This window comes from Gigantopelta aegis, chromosome 8, assembly GCF_016097555.1.
Source record: "Gigantopelta aegis isolate Gae_Host chromosome 8, Gae_host_genome, whole genome shotgun sequence".
Classification (NCBI taxonomy): domain Eukaryota; kingdom Metazoa; phylum Mollusca; class Gastropoda; order Neomphalida; family Peltospiridae; genus Gigantopelta; species Gigantopelta aegis.
Genome location: NC_054706.1, coordinates 5,033,079 through 5,054,366, shown reverse-complemented (window position 1 = coordinate 5,054,366; position 21,288 = coordinate 5,033,079). Strand labels below are relative to the sequence as shown.

The following is a 21,288-nucleotide window of genomic DNA, read 5'->3' as shown; positions in this document are numbered from 1 at the left end:
TCCAGCATTCTTAAAACGGAAACGTCATGTACCCAGTTTGTGGTTATTGTAAGGAGGTGCAAAGTGACGTCATTGGAATTCTGACGTCATTCAAATTCAAAATTAGCTATATTATTACAATGCATCGCCACATTAAAATAAAAACTGGTCTACTAACCTTGACCCCTGTTAAATTTCTACAACAAGCAAACAACGCTGTTTACAGGTCGGTATATTTTACTTTTTCATAATTCTACAAAAAATATTAAGTTTAAAAAAATAAAAAAATACCATATCATATGAAAAAAATTAACGTTGGATATGTTTCATTTATTGTGTACGAAGCCAAAACAAGGGTCCAAAAAATTACTGTCGTAGACCTTAATAATGATGAATACACAAATCACAACTGACAATAACAATTTGTAGACCAAAAATCCACATAATAAATAAAATTAATATGTTTAATTATTGTTCTATTCATTCTTTTATTTTTATTTTTTATTTAAAAATATTTCTCGCGCGGTCCAGTTTACATCAACTTTTAATGAATGACATTTGTAGTAGGCCTAAAAGTTGTGGATGTTACTGACCTTGACATTAATGTCGTGATTTTACCGAGTATTTAGATTAATTAAAGGTTACTTACGATTTATCTGATTATCAGGATTAGTATGCTTCTAGCCTGTTGGCGGTTCAGATGCAAGAGTGACGCCTCTCCTTTCCAGAATCGTCTGCTCTCGTTTTTTGCCATGTGACGCTCCTCGTCCAATGGGCGGGTCCCTTTTTCCCGCCAATCCCTACATGGTAAGGCACCAGCAGATTATTTGTCTCCAGGGGTGTCAGGCGGCGGACCAGTTCCAACTTTGACATCCGGTCGTCGACTGGTCGCGAGTCACCACACTCTCCCCCGTTTTATAGAAGAGAAGATCACCTCCCGAATTTCCAGGGAACATTAAACACTTCACCAGCGGGTTACTGACTCGGACTCATCCGGTTCAGGATTCAACGACCATCCATGAATAAACAGGTTCTTTGTAAACATCCAGAGTTTCCTGTTGTTATAGGTTAAGACTACCCCCCAAAAGAAACAGTCATATCCTGTTAGTAAAAAAGATACTGACTTATCTGGCGGTGGCATCCAGAAAGGCCATTAAAGTTATATCCACGAATATTATCCATTGAGCATAGTTAAAGTCAAATCCATGAATATTCAAATTATGCATTAAGCACAGTTAAAGTCACATCCAGAAATATTAAAGTTATGCCTTAAGCACAGTTAAAGTCACATCCAGGAATATTAATAATGAAACACCAAGAACTACTCCTTGAATAACACTTAAAGTTGAACACTTAAAAGTTAAACACTTAAACACTTAAAAGTTAAACACTTAAAAGTTAACAGTTAAATAAATTCCAACTCAGCCTTTTGCAAATGTCAGTCAAGGCAACTATATTACATTATATTACACAAACCTAACAAAAAACTGGTCCATCACATTTTGCCCTATATGATGTTGGCCTCCTAATTACATCCTTACCAAAAAAGAGTCATAATTCAAATAATTATCCCTCAACTTAGCAATAGTTAATTGAAAATTAACTATTATTCCCCCACAAAATAATATGGGACCTCTCCCTAAGGAAAACAAGATAAAACAGGATTTTTCATGGCAGATACCTTCCCTCCCCCTCACAAAAGATGGAAAAGGTCCGCATCATCCAGGAAAAATATAATTTTATGTCCTGTTTTATCTTCTGAGTATTACATACTTACCTGAGAAGAGACCCCTTAAAAATCAGGTCTGTTCCCAATTACCCAAAATCCAACCCCCCTTCCTGGGACATCTTCTATGATTACTTACCCACAGGCCTCCCATACCCAATTAACTGTTCCCCAAGTGGATGCTGAACACCAACCATTAACCTGAAATACATTCAACTGGATAATATTGTTAGACCTGAAATAAAACATTATAATTAGACATATCATACAGTTATTCGAATTTAGCCCTAATTCTCTTGTCTAGCAGACCATAATTAAAATATACCACCAGTAAAAATCCCCCATCATTGTGAAATAATTATGTTCAATATTTTAAATTCAGTACATATCTCTATGATATGGAAGGTTGTTCCCAGCTAATGCCGGGTACCAACCCGTTCCGTACAGACAACCCATATAACCTACTGGTTTAATAATCACCCTCCCGTTTTATTTTCTTTACCGGTTAACCAGCCCGTACAACCGCCGGGCGTTGGAAACAGTGCTTTGCAGCACTGCTTCCAGGGAGGTTTTTCGAACCCTGGCCACCTCGGCTGCCACCTCTCCGAGGTAACTCGGGCCGCTAGGACCTTGGCCCCTCAGTCCGATATGAGGAGCATTTGTCTCCAATAGAAGACGATCGACAGGGATAAGCGCCACTGCCTGGCGTTGTTCCCCGTCCATTGCAAACACCTTCCCGGAGACCCCAAAATAGGCCTCCGGGAACAACCTACAGGCATCCTTAACTGCTTGGCACCCCCCGTCGAAAGAGGTTAAGTGAATTTTTTGGGTTGGGGGGCACCTCTCCTGGAGGAGAAGGAAACCAGCCGCGAGAGGGCCACGACTCCAATTTCCCCCCACAAAACTCGCCACTACAGGCGTGAACGGCCTGCTGGCCTCCAGGATTGCTTTCATCAGCAACTCCTGGGCCCTCCACGTTCCCACGTCGGCTGAATAATCTAACCCAACAAAGACGGCCACCCCATTCTTAGTGGCCATCTTCTCCACCCATCCCCTATCCGCGTCTTGGACCGTGGGTCCGAATCGGGGATGAATCACTACTACCACTTTCCAGGCCGGGTAGCATTCCACCATAGGTGGAAAGTGACCCGGCTCGATGTACACTGACACACCCCCTATCACATCAATAGCGGGGCAGGGAATACGGTGTGGATAGTTGTACCGCACCACTTTCTCCAAACTGGGATCTGTGCCCAGTTTCATTACCCGGGCACAAGACTTTGGATGAAAATGGGCATCCACCCCTTGAAGCCGACCCCTCCCCTCGACTAATGGCCCAGAAGAAGCCGCCCAGCTCTCACCGGGCTCTGCCCCAACTAAGACCACCCTAGTGTCCCCTTCTACCGACAGAGACTTCCCGCTCCCTGTTATTACCAACCTTCCCGGGGCATCGTCGTGAGAAATCTCTGTTCCCGCCAGGATACACTTATCTCGAGGAATATCTACCCCCTGAGCCGACCATCCCAAAAACCAACGGCGGTCCTCTAGTGACAACAATGCCACCGCATGTAACAACGCTCTCCAGTGTATGAGCGCAGACATGCTCAACACTGGATGTAGAGTAAACTGCTGAGATGGCTCACCCAGAAAACGGGCCATCTGTTCTATTGCGGGCACGTCCACCTCTGACGGGCCCACCATACTCGGGATCAATGGTCCCAGTCTACTAGCCAACTGACGCGGAGTACCCGACGGTCCGCAGACCCTCCTTGCCAGGTCTCTCACTGCCGCCCACCGAATGGTAGCCAGGTTTGGGGTACGTGGATTTGCTGCCCCCAAGATTCCCGGGATGTGTACTGACAGGGCATGCGCCCGTAATTCACGGGTGCATGTCCCACAGCCTGGGACTGGACATTTGGAGTCCCGAGACTTTTTACCCCCCCCGTCCTTTACCCGTCTCTGACCCTTTCCTCTTTCCCCCAAGGCTAACCGCTCCGGGCATAAGCCCAGCATCCTTGGGCGAAACCGACTCGGTCGATTCCGGTGAGGTGGATCGGGAGGAACATAGACCTGACAGAGATCTGGGCAAGCCCAACCCCGGCGGAGGCCGGGGTAAGGCCACTCCCAGTGGAAACCTGGACTGACCAGGTGTGGACAGTCCCGGACGGGAAATGTGAAACCCAAATACAGGCAATTTTCCCCTTTCCCATGCCCCCAAGATTCCCCGTCCTCTCCCCCGGGGTAAGAATCCTGGAGGAGGAGAGCCCTCCCTTAAGTGTATGGGCGTGGGAAAACAGAAAGGAGGGATATCGGGCAAGGAGTCCTCCGATTGGAGTGACGACCCCGCCGCCGCTGGTGGAGACACACTTACCTCCCCCAGGTCCCCTTCCTGAGGCGACACACCCACCTCGACGGACTCCTCATGAGGTGATGGGCCCACCTCGGCTAGCTCCCCTTGAGGTGATGAGCCCACCTCTGCTGGCTCCCCTTGAGGTGATGGGTCCACCTCGGCTGACTCCCCTTGAGGTGATGGGCCCACCTCGGCTGGCTCCCCTTGAGGTGATGGGTCCACCTCGGCTGACTCCCCTTGAGGTGATGGGTCCACCTCGGCTCCCCTGACTCCCCTTGAGGTGATGGGCCCACCTCGGCTGGCTCCCCTTGAGGTGATGGGTCCACCTCGGCTGACTCCCCTTGAGGTGATGGGTCCACCTCGGCTGACTCCCCTTGAGGTGATGGGCCCACCTCGGCTGGCTCCCCCTGAGGTGATGGGTCCACCTCGGCTGACTCCTCTTGAGGTGGTGGCTCCACCTCTGCTGGTGCTTCTTCGTCAGGCAGGGGGGGGGGGGGAGCGTCACTCCCCCACCTACCCACAACTGTTTTGTCCTCGTGATTCATTTTCTATGAGAAAGAAAAGAACAGTTCAAAAGGACCTAAATAATACTAACCCGAACAAGCCAACGTACCGTAATGAATAGTTAAAGTGTCATCTATCGGGAACCTATCTGTGCACCTCATCTCCCCCCACCAGCAAGTACAACACCATGGAACCAATAAACCGAAAATCAGCAAATACCTACTTTAATTAGCAAATCAGCAAATCATGCAATATAACCTAAACAAAACAAAAAAACAAACAAACAAACAATTTACATACTCACCACCCAGTCCATTGGGTATATAATGATGATACTTAATTTCAAAAATCAACCATAATTAATAAAAAGTAAGAAATAACAATAGAGATAATTAGCACCATATCAACGAGCACATCCACCACAACAATCAAGCACAGTAAAGCGCGGTTAAGCAGTGCATAGAGACAACAACCAAGGAGAAAGGAACTACAGAAGAGGGGCGACTCTAAGTGAAAGTGCAACTAGTCCTAAGAGGCACAACATGGAACACACCGTACTCACCACCCCTCTGACGGTACTCACTGCGGTGAGTCTGCTCCACACACGGGACAAATGTACAAGTCCATCAATCTACCCTCCTCCGGGGTTACCTCCACACACACACACCATGATACCATTCTTTACACCGGTCGCACTGTATCATGAATTCACCTGTGTAAGGCCCCATACAAAAACAATAAGTTTGTTGGCTCTTTGTTTTTCCCCTAGTTTGTCTACCCTGATCTGTTGTTTCCTTCTTCTGGCCCAGTAACTCCCCTTTTGCCCGATCTAACCATGGTGGTACCCTCCGATCATTACACAATTTTAATCGGTCATGGTTGATCACTGACACTCCTTTACGGAGTTGTACTTTGTACAAATAAGGGGAAATGCATTCCCTTATCACTCCAGGACCTTTCCATGGTGGGCTAAGTTTTTTGTTTTCCCCTTTAAGAACAGCCGTGTCCAACACATACACATAGTCCCCTTTGGAATACTTGTGTTCTGCTGTTCTCAGGTCATAGTCCCTTTTCATTCTTTTCTGGGACTCACCCAACTTATCCCTAGCCAGTTCATGCGTACTCCTGATGGATTCTTCAAGCTGGGCCACATACTCATCAACATGTGCCGGCTGCTTCCCTACAGGGGGCCTGAACATGAGATCTGCAGGTTGATTGACCTCTCTACCCAGCATCAGGTGATTAGGAGTGTAACCTGTGTGGCGGTTTACCGCAGAGTGTAAGGCCCCTGCCAACTGAGCCAGGTTATCATCCCACCAGGTTTGAGATTTGTCAATATAGCATCGAACAGCATCCATGAGTGTACGGTTGTACCGTTCGACCTGTCCGTTAGCAGATGGACGATAAGGTGTGGTTCGGGCTTTATGAATATGGAACAATTTACACACTTCTTGAAATAGCTCCGACTCAAAATTTCTCCCCTGATCAGTGAATATCTCAAAAGGGTAGCCAAATCTCGAGAAAAACTCATTGATAGCTGCCCTTGCTGTCACTTCAGCTGTCTGGGATGGCAATGGTATGCACTCTACCCACTTTGTAAACTGGTCTACCATCATGAGTACATACTCATTACCATTTTCAGTCTTGGGTAATGGTCCCAGGAAATCGAGATGTACCCTCTCCATAGGAACCCCCGCATGAAACTGTTTCATTGGGCACCTCGCCTTCCTATTACCCTTCTTACAACGGTTACACTGTACACAGGTAAACACAAAGTTTTTTACAGCCCTAGACATACCGTACCAATAATACCTGGCACGCATTCTACATTTGGTACGTTCCACACCCTGGTGACCTGATGCAGGAATATCGTGATTTACCCTGAGCCACTCCCGTCGCAAGGAATGGGGTACAACTAGCAGTTCTCTGCTCCCCGAATCATCCTCAATTCGTTTGTACAGGACCCCACGTTCATCTAAATGAAACGTGTCCCGGTTAACCCAATAGCACTTGGATTCACGGTCGCCCAGAAACAAATCTGCCTCACTGGGTACTACCTGCGTCTCCAACCATTGGATAACCTGTCTCAAATCCCTATCCTCATGCTGCTTTTCCTTCATCTGATCAGCCGAGTATCCCACAAAGGAGTTATCACCCGAACTGTCCTCAGTAGTAGTTACTGACAGCACTTTGGTAGGGACCACCCCTACATCTATATGTGTACACAATGGCCCCGTACTCTGGGGCTGGGGGTCGAACTCAATACCCCCAGTGAGCAACTGCTGGAACTCAGTACTCTGCACCACTGATGCACTCTCAGTCACAGCGGAAACCACCTGCCGTACCAGTGTCGGTTGATCCACCCTGGTGGCTAAAGGTACTGCATCATCTACGTTGTCAAAAAACGAGCCCCAATTATCATTGGCTCGTACACAATACTTGCAGCCCCCACAAGGCAAGTCTTGTAGTTTAACACCTGCCTTAAATTCTGGGCATGGTTGTGATAAAGGCAGTCGTGATAAGGCATCAGCGTCCATGTGCTGCTTACCGGGTCGGTGTTGAATCTGCATGTTATATTGACCCAGTTCCTCTAACCATCTGGCTAATTGACCTTGTGGTTGCTTAAAGTTTAACAACCAGGTTAAACTGTTGTGATCAGTTCTCACTAAGAACCTCCTACCCAGCAGATAGTGGCGGAACTGACAAGTATGAATGGGTCATCTTTGTTGGGCAAAGTTAGCACCGGAGTGGATACCAGTGCATCTTTTAGCTTAACCCAAGCTGCCTCCTGAGCAGGTCCCCACATAAATGTTTTTTTACCCGTGATCTCGTACAAGGGGACTGCAATTTCCGCAAAGTTAGCTATGAAATTGCGATGGTAGTTGGCAAAGCCCAAAAAACTTTCTACCTCCCTTGTGCACCGGGGAATAGGCCACTCCCGAACACTGTCGGCATATCCAGTGCCCATCTCTACCCCGTTGGGACCTATCACTCTACCCAGAAATTCCACCTTTGTTTGAAATAGTTCACATTTCTTGGGTTTGAACTTCAGACCATATTCGCGAAATCTGTTAAAGACTGACCGCAAATTAGTCAAATGATCACCCTGGTCCTTACCCATGACCAAAATATCATCCAAGAATGCCAATGCCACATTCCACGTTAACCCTCTCAAAACCAAGTTCATGGCTCGAGCAAACGTTGCCGGAGCGTTGCACAACCCAAAACCCATGCGTACGAACTCAAAAAGGCCATACTTTGTCAGAAAAGCAGTCTTTTTCCGGTCCTCTGCTTTAACACCAATCTGGTAATATGCTGAATTAGCATCCAGTTTGGAAAACCAGATATTTCCAGACAGGGTGTCTAAACACTCATCTATCAGTGGTAACGGGTACACGTCTTTGACAGTGACCTCGTTCAACTTCCTGTAGTCAATACACCACCGTACCCCTCCATCCCGTTTACGAATCAGTACGGGAGCAGAGGCCCACTCAGACGCAGATGGCTGAATTATTTCTGCATCTAGCATTTTCTGTAAATGAGCTTCTTCCTCATTGACAAAACATTGGGGTGTTCGCCTCATTCTTGCCTTGACCGGCCGGGCATTACCCGTATCTATCTCGTGCTCTATCGTGGTAAATGAGCCAAAGTCAAAGTCACTCTGGGCAAACACATCCTGGTACTCAACCAGTAAAGCGGCCAGGTTTTCCGCTTGCTCAGAGTTCAACTCTTTACAGGAGTTGTCGTACATGTTTTTCAAAAATTCAGGTCCCACCTGTTTTTCACCCTGAGATTCTTTCAGCCTTTTTACTGTAACAGATGGCGGCAATTTGCGATTTACCACCAGGGCTGCTTCCATAGCATGCCCCACAACCTGCTGTGCCTGGAGTGTTACTGGTCTATCACCCAAATTCACCAGACACACACTAGCCTTGTTGCCTGCTGCCTGGAACGTATATGGCATCATTGCTAATGTTGATACACTCCGTGCTCGGTTCAACCACAAATGTGGGCATACTTCGGCTCACACTACAGGGAAAATGTTTCGCTGAATTTGGTGGTACCACCACCTTTTCTAGCACCTTAACCTTCGCCACCACTGGCGACTGACCAATCAATCCAAAAACCATAGAGATGGATTTACCCCCAACCGTCAGTGTGCCTGCCTGTAAATCCAACTTTGCATTACAAGCCCTCAAAAAGTCTAAACCCAACAACATATCATCCTCGATTGGGGCCACATACATTTTGGATTGAAAATGGGTATCTCCCAGTGTCAAGGTCACAGGACCGACAACAATCCCTTCCATTTTCATTTCTCGGCCTGCGGTATTCAGAGATACCGCCCGAATAACCGTAGGCTTAGTCACCATGCTATCATAGATTCGGTCAGCAATGATATTCACCTCAGCCCCAGTGTCTACTGTGGCATTTACAGAACACCCATTTACAATGACAGGTACAGAGAACATAGGCCCAGCGCTTACAGGTTTAAGTCTGATGACTGGTGTTGCCTCCCCTTTCTCTGTCCCAACCGCCTCCACTGTTATCTGCCCTTCCATTGGACAACTCTCTGGAGGGACGATTACCTTCCTTTCTTCTACTACCCCTTTCTTATCTGGAACATCACCCACCCCTGAGCTGTCCCTAACCTCGTCATCTACACCCCCAGAATGTGCCGTCACCCCCTCGACCACCACTGTCGAAACTGACCCCTCTTTTTGAGCCGCCATTCCCTTCGCCCCAACTGCCACATCCGTGGTTCCTGCAGCCACCCCCTTTTCAGGTGCTACCGCCACTACGTCCACAGTCTCTACGACTACATCCTTCCCCTATTTCCCCCTATCGTAACCCTATCTCGGCTACTCTCCAAGGTCACCCCATTTTCGACAGTCCGATCTACATGTGACTCTTTCGATGCTAGCCCTTCCTGTTCAGCCACCCCACCCGTTGCCCCTACTGTCGCGCCCGCATTTTCTACAGCCAACCCATTTTCAGGTGCTCCCCCTGCGACGTCGACAGTCTTTGCAACCACCTCCTCCGAGGTCATACTCGTCTCCTGGTCACACCATGTAACTTTATCCTGGCTACTTTCTCCCAAGGCTACATCGATTTTCATGTTTTGACACATATCCCCTCCCCCAGGGGTCTGGTCTTCGGGCATGATAATGATACAATGATCCCTCTGTAAATTTAGCTTCTGGATGGACGCCGAATTTTGACGTGTACATATCTCTACACCCCCCCCCCCCCCCCCCCAACTTACACATTTCTTCCCTACAGAACTGCCAGCCACCCCCTTGGTGCCGACAGCCCTGCCCCCGGTACCCAATGGTACCATACCTGCTAGAGGCCGTCTCCCACTACTCTCTTGGATTGGGTTAAGGCCTACTGACCCAGCCCTTTCCCGTTTAACGACTTAGTTCCTTTCCACTGTGGACACTCTCTTCGAAAGTGTCCCACCTCATTGCAAAGATAACATCTAGGAGGCACCCTTTCCCTTCCCTGTGGTGAAGAAGACCCCTCCCTTCTACCCACTGAAGGTAACCTATCCCTAGGTTGGAACTGCCCCCTGTTGTTGTTACCAAAATGCTTCCGGTCCCCCCCTGGGCTACTCACTCTCCACCCCTTTAACTCTACCACTTCCGTCATCAGATGTTCCACCATTTTCTCTAGTCTCTCCATAGCAGAGTGAGAGACGTTAGGCGTTTCCCGCCCAAGGCTACCAGTGTTTCTACTAACACTCATTTGAGCGACCCGCTGTCCACCGATTGACAGTTCATCCACCCGACTAGACAAAAAATCCAATCTATCTCTTAAACTGTCTCCCACTGGATTAAGCTCCCTATTTATTGTACTCCTATCACTGTGTCCCCATCCGTCTATGCGGGACACACGAGCCTGTAACGGTGTACTACCCGGTATTCTACCAGTAGATCTAGCATTCAGCGCCGCATTGGTGCACTGCCACCGTAACAACGTATCCATAGCATCGTCAAGAGTCCGGGGATTTGCATTGCACAAATGATGTGCCGCCGCTACATCTTCACAACCCTGACAAAATCTGGTCGTTACCTGAGAAGACATAAAGTCGTCGGGCAGACCCTGAAACGCTCTATTTGCTAGAACTACCACCCGGTCCGCCCAATCTCTGATATCCTCCCCTGGTTTTTGTTTAGCCGTGAAAAACTCCATCTGAGCCGAACTCGACATATCATACGACCCAAATCGTTTCGCCAGCTTGTGCATAATCTCTGTATATCGGAGGTTTTGGGGGGCCAATATAAGGGCATAATATTCACTAGCCTTACCCTGTAATGAAAAACAAAGTTCCTCTTTACACCGCTGTGGGGGCCAATTCGCACACTCGGCCATGTATTGAAATTTGGTTTCAAAAGCCTTCCAACTACTTTTGCCATCATATTCCACTTTCTTGTTGAAATGAAATAACCTTTCCTCCGGTGCACCCCCTCTTACTGGTAACCTCCCCTCCGGATGAAAATTAAATCCATCCCTGTCTACATCACCCCCTCCTTGGCGATATGGGACACGACCCTGATACATCGACCTCCCCTGTGGGCAAACGGTAGAACCACCCCTTTGGGGGTTAAATCCTTCCTCATAAGAAATGGGACTACGCCTGTACTGAGTACCCCCCTCTGGGTATGACAGTGGACCACTCCTGTGTGGGTAACCACCCTCCGATGACGGACCGAAATCGCCCCCGTTTGGGTTAACCCCCTCTGGGCGTGAAATGGTACCAACCCTGTTCGGGTAACTACCCTCTGGGTAAGACTCATGACTACCCCTGGCCGGTTTACCCCCCTCTGGGCATGGGTAAGTACCACCCCCTTTCGGGTAACTCCCCTCTGGATAGGAAGCAACGTCACCCCTGGGTGGATTACCCCCCTCTGGGATGAAAACCAAACTGCCCCTATTGGCATTTGTCCTCTCCCCCGAATGAATACAAAGACCACCCGTCAACGGTGTCCCCCCTTCTACGGTACCGGACCCCGTACTGACTGAACTGTGATACCTAGAACTGCTGTCTACGTACCCAGAACTAGGAGGTGTCAGAATAGAAATGTGGCCTACTTCGTGCGGGCTAACCTGCAAATCCGGGGATTGACTTTCCCCCATAGCCCCATCATTGTCACGAAAAGACATACCGGGAACTGTTCCCAGAAAAACACAATAAATAAACGCAAAGTATTTCGAACTTTCCAAAAATACTTTATTCCTCTGCACTGAAGCCGAACCGTAAATTTGAAATCCTCCCCCACACAAACAAAATTATTACGTCATTTAATCAGAAAAACTTCAAGAATGCAATATTCTATAAAAATATCAATAAAAACACTGTGAAAAACTTCCTATTACTTTGAGAAAATTAATTCGCGAAAAAATTCAATATGGCGGCCAATTAAAAAATTTCCTTTTTCCTGAAAATAATTAAACCCAAAGACAAAAGACAATTAATTTTAAAAAAAATTGTAATTAATAGATTAGCAGATGCGTTCAAATGCTCGCAGCGCCATTGTCGTGATTTTACCGAGTATTTAGATTAATTAAAGGTTACTTACAATTTATCTGATTATCAGGATTAGTATGCTTCTAGCCTGTTGGCGGTTCAGATGCAAGAGTGACGCCTCTCCTTTCCAGAATCGTCTGCTCTCGTTTTTTGCCATGTGACGCTCCTCGTCCAATGGGCGGGTCCCTTTTTCCCGCCAATCCCTACATGGTAAGGCACCAGCAGATTATTTGTCTCCAGGGGTGTCAGGCGGCGGACCAGTTCCAACTTTGACATCCGGTCGTCGACTGGTCGCGAGTCACCACATTAATTATGAATGAAAAAAAATAGTCCCGTTATGCTAATAAGGTCGCTGTCCAACCAATCGAAATTAACTCTGTTCCCTGTTGACAAATCGAAATACAGTTTGTAATACGCACCTGGTGGTGCGTACGAAATTTGTACGACACCGCTATATCTTCACCAGGAGGGTAATAAAACTCTTTTCCCCCTGAGTTTGACTCATTGAATTCTTTATCCTCCTGGTCTTGACTAATTTAACTTTCTTTTTCCTGATCTTGACTCGTTAAACACTTTCTTGAAATTGTCTCATTAAACTCTATTTGCTGATATTGACTCATTAAACTCAACCCAACCCCTGATCTTGACTCGTTAAATCTTTTATCTTGTTTGTGACTCTTTAAACCCTTTTTTCCTAATATTGACCCGTTAGGACATTAACAGACAAAAGTATTATGTGAATATGTTGGCAACTAACTTTTACTACAAATGTCATTCATTAATCTCCTACAAATGAATGAATGAATGAATGAATGGATGTTTAACGACACCCCAGCACGAAAACTACATCGGCTATTGGGTTTATGTGCTAAGATAATGTTAATTTATTTGATAAGAGAAAATGTATCTAGTTATAATACCCATATACTAAATATACGTTTACGAAATCACTGCTGTGTAACAAATATATAAAGGTATATAATTAATCATTTATAAACAGTTATTATTGAAAATATATAACTTATAAACATCTGTTTCTAGAAGACATTTAAAGGGACTAAGGAAATAACCTATGACGTCCAAACAAGTTCACAATGACACACTAAATTAAAAACCTATAATTATGGTAGGCCATTAGAAATTGTTAGGCTTCCGCAGGTGTACATATTCCACGATTGCAGAGTTGTAAATTTTAAAATAAAAAAATAGATTATTTCCGTGGACTCTTCATTTGTATAATGGGAAAAAAGCTATATTGTTTGGATGACATGTGAGACCAGTTTAAAACTGGGGCCATTTGGTGTCTTAAACATATGGTTATTTCTGATTTGTCCCAGAGAAAAAGAGACATAGAGAGATAGACAGAGAGACAAATACAGGTTAAATCTATGGAAAAATCAACAACCAATGTTGCTGTGTCCATTGTCCGGCATGGCCTTTGGTGTACCAGTCCTGGACCACTGTTTTGGTCGGGAAACTAAAACCCGAGTTCATCGAGGTCGATTGATCCTACAACCCATCGCACCTTAGGCAAGCATCCCCCACCCCTTTGTCAATTAATCATGTACGTACTGTGTCTCTGTGGCACTCATTCTACTGACAACATCCCCCCACCCCTTTGTCAATTAATCATGTACGTACTGTGTCTGGGGCACTCATTCTACTAACAGCATTCCCCCACCCCTTTGTCAATTAATCATGTACGTACTGTGTCTCTGTGGCACTCATTCTACTAACAGCATTCCCCCACCCCTTTGTCAATTAATCATGTACGTACTGTGTCTCTGGGGCACTCATTCTACTAACAGCATTCCCCCACCCCTTTGTCAATTAATCATGTACGTACTGTGTCTGGGGCACTCAATCTACTAACAGCATTCCCCCACCCCTTTGTCAATTAATCATGTACGTACTGTGTCTCTGGGGCACTCATCCTACTAACAGCATTCCCCCACCCCTTTGTCAATTAATCATGTACGTACTGTGTCTCTGGGGCACTCATTCTACTAACAGCATTCCCCCACCCCTTTGTCAATTAATCATGTACGTACTGTGTCTGGGGCACTCATTCTACTAACAGCATTCCCCCACCCCTTTGTCAGTTAATCATGTACGTACTGTGTCTCTGTGGCACTCATTCTACTAACAGCATTCCCCCACCCCTTTGTCAGTTAATCATGTACGTACTGTGTCTCTGTGGCACTCATTCTACTAACAGCATTCCCCCACCCCTTTGTCAATTAATCATGTACGTACTGTGTCTCTGTGGCACTCATTCTACTAACAGCATTCCCCCACCCCTTTGTCAATTAATCATGTACGTACTGTGTCTCTGTGGCACTCATTCTACTAACAGCATTCCCCCACCCCTTTGTCAATTAATCATGTACGTACTGTGTCTCTGGGGCACTCATTCTACTAACAGCATTCCCCCACCCCTTTGTCAATTAATCATGTACGTACTGTGTCTCTGTGGCACTCATTCTACTAACAGCATTCCCCCACCCCTTTGTCAATTAATCATGTACGTACTGTGTCTCTGTGGCACTCATTCTACTAACAGCATTCCCCCACCCCTTTGTCAATTAATCATGTACGTACTGTGTCTCTGTGGCACTCATTCTACTAACAGCATTCCCCCACCCCTTTGTCAATTAATCATGTACGTACTGTGTCTCTGTGGCACTCATTCTACTAACATCATTCCCCCACCCCTCTGTCAATTAATCATGTACGTACTGTGTCTCTGTGGCACTCATTCTACTAACAGCATTCCCCCACCCCTCTGTCAATTAATCATGTACGTACTGTGTCTCTGTGGCACTCATTCTACTAACAGCATTCCCCCACCCCTTTGTCAATTAATCATGTACGTACTGTGTCTGGGGCACTCATTCTACTAACAGCATTCCCCCAACCCTTTGTCAATTAATCATGTACGTACTGTGTCTCTGGGGCACTCATTCTACTGACAGCACAATTAATCATGTACGTACTGTGTCTCTGTGGCACTCATTCTACTGACAGCACAATTTCTGTCTTGTGAATATTAAAATTCAAAAAAATTATATCTCTGCACACGGGGAATCTTAAAGGATGTTTTGACACGGTCAGTATTGTTTATGACCCTTTCTGTTTGAAACAGATTTTTTACAAAGCACTTGTCCTCAGTTTGTTGTAATTGTAATATCTTTCCGATTAATGAAGTCTTTTTAGCTGGTAAAAATTATATATTACATACATTTTCTGGTCGACCTAACGTTTGTATTTCCAAAAATTATTCTTGCCTGTTTGAGTTGGATACTTTTGAGGTGACTATCCTCAGTTTGTTGTTTTTGTACTTTGTTTCCAATTAATGCAGTCTTTTTAGCAAGTGAAAAGTGTATATTAAAAATGTTCTTGTTTGGAACATTTGGTGTCTGTATACTCAATGTGTTTCTATATATTATAATAAATAATATATTATAACTATATTAACAGTTGCAGCTAGAGGTCAATCTCTGTAAACTGTATATTGCTATGTTACAACGAGGAGAAATGCCAATACATGTATATATAAAGTACTTTTCGTACACATCCTGTCCCGGAGATTACGGTGTGTGACGACATACCACGTATGTTGGATAACGATTTACAGACATCTGATTGGAAGGAAATGTTTTATTCAACGACACACTCAATACGTACAAGTTAACCATGCAAGTGGCAGCGCTGAAAATACATTTTAGTTACTTATTGATAAATAGAATATCACACTTGTGTCCGGTAGATATCGGTTATCTCACAACAACGTTTTCTCAATTTTGTTTGTAAAATAATTGTAAATAACTGTCACACATATAGTATTTTCTATAGCATATATCGAACGTTTACCACAGGGCTACGTCCTTGCTCTAGTAACTTTAACGTTTGGTTTTTTGTTTTATTTTCAGAACTCAAGCGACATGACGAGACGAGCAGACGTCACTCACTTCTGGCTTGTCGTCATAGATGTCGTTCTGCACCTAACTTCAAGTAACTCTTTCTTACATTATCTCAGCTTTCAACATTCATCGATCTTTAAAGATGTCCTGGAGCTTGTAACACTTAGGGTTTTGAAAAAACCTCACCTTACAACATGTTTTATAAATACTTGTTTATTTCCACTTGAGGGCAGAGCGTAACCCAGAGGTAAAATGCCTGATGCGCGGTTGGTCTACGATCAAATCCCCGTCAGTGGGACCATTGGGCTATTTGTCGTTCCTGTCAGTGCACCACGATTGGTATATCAAAGCCCGTGATGGTGCTATCCTGTCTGTTGGATGATGCATTTAAAAGATCACTTGATACTAATGGAACATTTTTACGGGTTTTCTCTCTAAGACTATATGCCAAAATTACCAAATGTTTGACATCCAATAGCCGGTGATTAATAAATCAATGTGTTCTAGTGGTGTCGTTAAACAAAACAAACTTTAACTTCCCCTGCCTATCAAAGGATACACGGCATATAACCGTGAACATCTCAGGTGTATATTAACTATATTATAGTGTTTATACATTTATTCATCACATGTGTATATTCATTTTATTACACTAATCGCATTACTTAGTAGGACATTGAACCAAGCTACCCAAACCTAGCATTGCCAAATGAGCTGAGATAAATTATTGAAAAACATTCAATTATTTTTCAATCCAATAGATGCTCAAGTGTGTATATCAAATTAAAATCCATGGTACGTGACATCCTATTGCGGGAAACTGCATATGAAATACACTGAGCTACTAATTAAAATAATGAACTATATACCGTAAATCTGTGACTAGAGGCCTGCCTTGTTTTTCTTTCATTTCTCAGTGAGATAAGAGGTCTCCACATGTACAAACATGTTTCGAAACCTACATTAGAATATGGCCTTACAATAAGGTTATCTTAGAACATTTTGCATGCAAAAAATTACATTAGAATATGGCCTTACAATAAAGTTATGTTAGAAAATTTAACATGCAAAAAATACCCCAGAAGCCTTTAACAGAGACCCGGTCTCAGAGCGTCACGAAAACAGATCGAATCCTAGATTTCTATTACAGACTTCTATCCAAAGATTTACGATAGTTGCTAACTGGCTGAAGTGTCGATGACAAACCTTTCTTTCCTTTTACTTTATTTATATATCGGCAAACATGTATATACTGCTCTTATTATTAGCAGTTGATATATCAAATGTACTCACCTATACAAATATACTGTACATCAAAACGTTCTACATTTTTTAAAACATACATTAAAGGTGCAGTATCATAGTTTGTGTGTTGTGTTTAACGATACCACTAGAGCACATTAATTAATTAATCATCGGCTATTGGATGTAAAATATTCGGTAATTTTTAGTCGTAGTCAACAGAGGAAACCCGCTACTCTTTTCCTAATGCTGCAAGGGATCTTTTATATGCACTTTCCCACAGACCCCATTGGGCTATTTCTCCTTCCAGCCAGTGCTCCACACCTGGTGAAACAAAGGCCGTGGTAACTACTATCCTGTTTGTGGGATCGTGCTTATAAAAGATCCCTTGCTGCTAATCGAAAAGAGTAGCCCATGAAGTGGCGACAGCGGGTTTCGTCTCTCAATATATGTGTGGTCCTTAACCATATATCTGACGCCATATAACCATAAATAAAATGTGTTGAATGCGTCATTAAATAAAACATTTCCTTCCTTCCTTCCTTCCTTTCCAACAGACAGGAAAGCACATGTCAAGGCCTTTGACCAGTTGTTGCAGTATTATAGTTATAAGTCCCATGTCTCGCTATTTGATAAATCACTTCAAATCAATACACTCCAGTCGACTCCAATTATAACATTTCTTAAATAACTCGGTGTTATCGAAATTGTGATGAGCGTTCACGCCTACTATGCAACTAGATGCCGGTCTTATCACATCGTAACAAATTTTATGAAATCGGCAAATCGGTCAAATCTGGCAAGTTAAATTTTAGCAGCTAGAAAGGGCCTTCAGAGACAGATGAGTTGCACAAGGGTAACTAACTTGTCGAAGGAATCACTATGGCTTAAGAAGTGTTCGCCTCATCTCGATTGTGTCGATCGTCCTCTAAAGATTCTCAAATAAAAATACGTTTTTCCTACTAGTAAATTGACTTATTTTATGGGCATATACTTGAAGATATAATGTTTACATTTCAAAGCAAAAATTACTTTTACAAATCTTGGCGGAAAGCCGCCATTACGTAACTGTGAAACTGCACGTTTAATACACATCTCAGACGCAAGGAATTAAAGATATTTCCAACATAACTTAATGGTTTGAGTAAAACTTTCTATTGTTTGAAATATTAATACTTTCACATCAAGATGTGTGAACTGTATTAATGTATAAGTATTTCTAAATTAAAATAAAGTAAACATTTTTTATATTTTGGAAATATTTCTACAGCTATTAAATGAGTACAGAAATAAGCGTAATTCCTATTTGTGGTAAAAGTTATATGATGTAGAAGCTCATATTTGAAAACTGCAGCTGATACCCTAGGACAATATTCTTCAATTGTAGTTATGGTTCGTTGTGTCAGAAACACATTATTTACGCCACAACTATATTTTACCTACAGTAATCACTGTATGGTTCGTTGTGTCAGAAACACATTATTTACGCCACAACTATATTTTACCTACAGTAATCACTGTATGGTTCGTTGTGTCAGAAACACATTATTTACGCCACAACTATATTTTACCTACAGTAATCACTGTTGGTTCGTTGTGTCAGAAACACATTATTTACGCCACAACTATATTTTACCTACAGTAATCACTGTATGGTTCGTTGTGTCAGAAACACATTATTTACGCCACAGCTATATTTTACCTACAGTAATCACTGTATGGTTCGTTGTGTCAGAAACACATTATTTACGCCACAACTATATTTTACCTACAGTAATCACTGTATGGTTCGTTGTGTCAGAAACACATTATTTACGCCACAACTATATTTTACCTACAGTAATCACTGTATGGTTCGTTGTGTCAGAAACACATTATTTACGCCACAACTATATTTTACCTACAGTAATCACTGTATGGTTTTGCAAGTATACTTCTTATTAGTGTCACATTCAAAAGTGGATACCCTAACTAGAAATTAAAAGTTTATTAAAATGTAATATTTGATTATCTGTTAAGATAAAAGATAAATGTTATTATTATTATTTTAAATTTCACCTAAGGATAATACGCGTTCAGTAGGGCGAATTTTAGACTGATCCTGTAATAAAATTTTATTCTGCATATAGTTGTAGTTAATATAAAACAAAGCACCGTACTCGTGTGCCTATGATCAGTAGCAGCAGCAGTAGTAGTAGTAGTAGTAGTAGTAGTAGTAGTAGTAGTAGTAGTAGTAGCAGCATTAATAGTAGTGGCAGCAGCAGTAGTAGTAGTAGTAATAGTAGTAGTAGTGGTAGTGGTAATAGCAGCAGTAATAGTAGTAGTAGTAGTAGTGGTAGTGGTAATAGTAGTAGTAGTAGTAGTAGTAGTAGTAGTAGTAGTAGTAGTAGTAGTAGTAATAGTAGTAGTAGTAGTAGTAGTGGTAGTGGTAATAGTAGTAGTAGTAGTAGTAGTAGTAGTGGTAGTGGTAATAGTAGTAGTAGTGGTAGTGGTAATAGTAGTAGTGGTAGTAGTAGTAATAGTAGTAGTAGAGGTAGTAGTAGTAGTAGTAGTAGTAGTAGTAGTAGTAGTAGTAGTAGTAGCAGTAGTAGCAGTAGTAGTAGTAGTAGTACTACTGGAATATTCTTCAACAGGGGTGAAAGGATAGGACTTAATCTAACAACATCCTAACATGTTATGATATAAAAGCAAACGTGATGACGTCATATTATTAATTTTTTATTATTACTAGTATTATTATTACTTTAAAGATACCAATAGTAATTGTGTGACATACTTTGGAGGCTTTCACCCCTCTTGAAGAGTATTCCATAAACAAGCAACATGGCAGACGGCAGAAAACTGCATGCATTTTTCCCTATGCAATCTCAGCAAAGACAATATCGGCGACATCGTTGCAGTTTCGTGTGTGGAATCTATATATTTGTAGTGGGTTTTTTTGCGATTTGTGTCTGGACTAACTTTGGAGGAAATCTAACGGCAATTAAAGGTAGGAGAGTAATTTTTTGTAATTGTTAACAATTTGGTTCGGACAATAGACTAGTGGTAGTAGTATTATTAGGAGATAACCATATTGAGTTTTTAGATTTGCGGGTGTTATTGTTTATTTGATCCCGCAAATTTCATTTGAAACATAACACCCACAAATCTAAAAACTCAATATGGTTATGTCCATTGTAAAATTAATCATTTTCCTACGGAAATAACTGTATATTTGGTATTTCCTGAAAAAAATACCTGGCTACAATCAACTGTAGATCCTTGTATCTTCAAATTCGCATGTTCCAATTGCTAATGACGTCATTAGCTTTGCCGGTGTTATTGTCTATATTATCCCGGAAAAAGAATGCAATTAACCAATCACAATACAGAACACACTCGCCATCAGTTTACAATTAATAGTATAAAGCTTTAGGTCACTCTACTAGTGACCTTCTACAAATGATTGCCATGACTGGATCGAGCTGCGGTTGGACACGGTGGGGTGGAGGGTGGGGTGTGTGGTTGTGGTTGTGGTACCGGTGGTTAGGTTTTTTGGGGCCATAGGGCGTAGGCGGTTTGGCCGTAGGTTTCTGTGAAAGTTCCGGCCCTCCCCTTCTCGCCCCCTCCCCCCCCCCCCCTTCCTCCTGGTCACACCAAGGCCCGAAATACGATTGGTAATCTTTTAAAATAAATATCAAATTTAATATAACTTTTCTGTGGGCCGGGCTTACCCCTCTACCCTTTCCCTTGCCTCTGGGGACTAAATAAAAAAATAAAAAAAAAAATTTAATTTTTTTTTTTTATTTTTTTAATAAATTATAATTTTTGTATTTTTACTTTTAGACTTCCCCATCTAAATTTGCGTTAATTTTAAATAATTATATAGGTGTAGAGTAGGGATTTCTGTATTTCTTTTGGGAACGCATTCAAAATTATTAATGTCGACATAATATATTTACTCTTTTTGACCTCCAGTTTAAAATTTCAAAATTTTATTATAGTTAGGTTTTTCCTGCCCCGAGTCAGACCACCGATTATATCGGAGGCCGGA

General features: G+C 43.1%; 1 protein-coding gene across 4 annotated transcripts in view; it reads left to right on the top strand.

Annotated features, from left to right (window-relative positions):
- LOC121378461 (EGF-like domain-containing protein 2) overlaps positions 1-21,288 on the top strand; it is a 111,998-nt gene that overhangs the window by 57,378 nt on the left and 33,332 nt on the right. For all 4 annotated transcript variants that reach the window (XM_041506638.1, XM_041506637.1, XM_041506635.1 and 1 more), the window contains exon 2: positions 16,023-16,104. In XM_041506638.1, coding sequence (XP_041362572.1) covers positions 16,035-16,104 — 70 coding nt within the window. In that variant the 5' untranslated portion in view covers positions 16,023-16,034. The remainder of the gene's footprint in view (positions 1-16,022; positions 16,105-21,288) is intronic.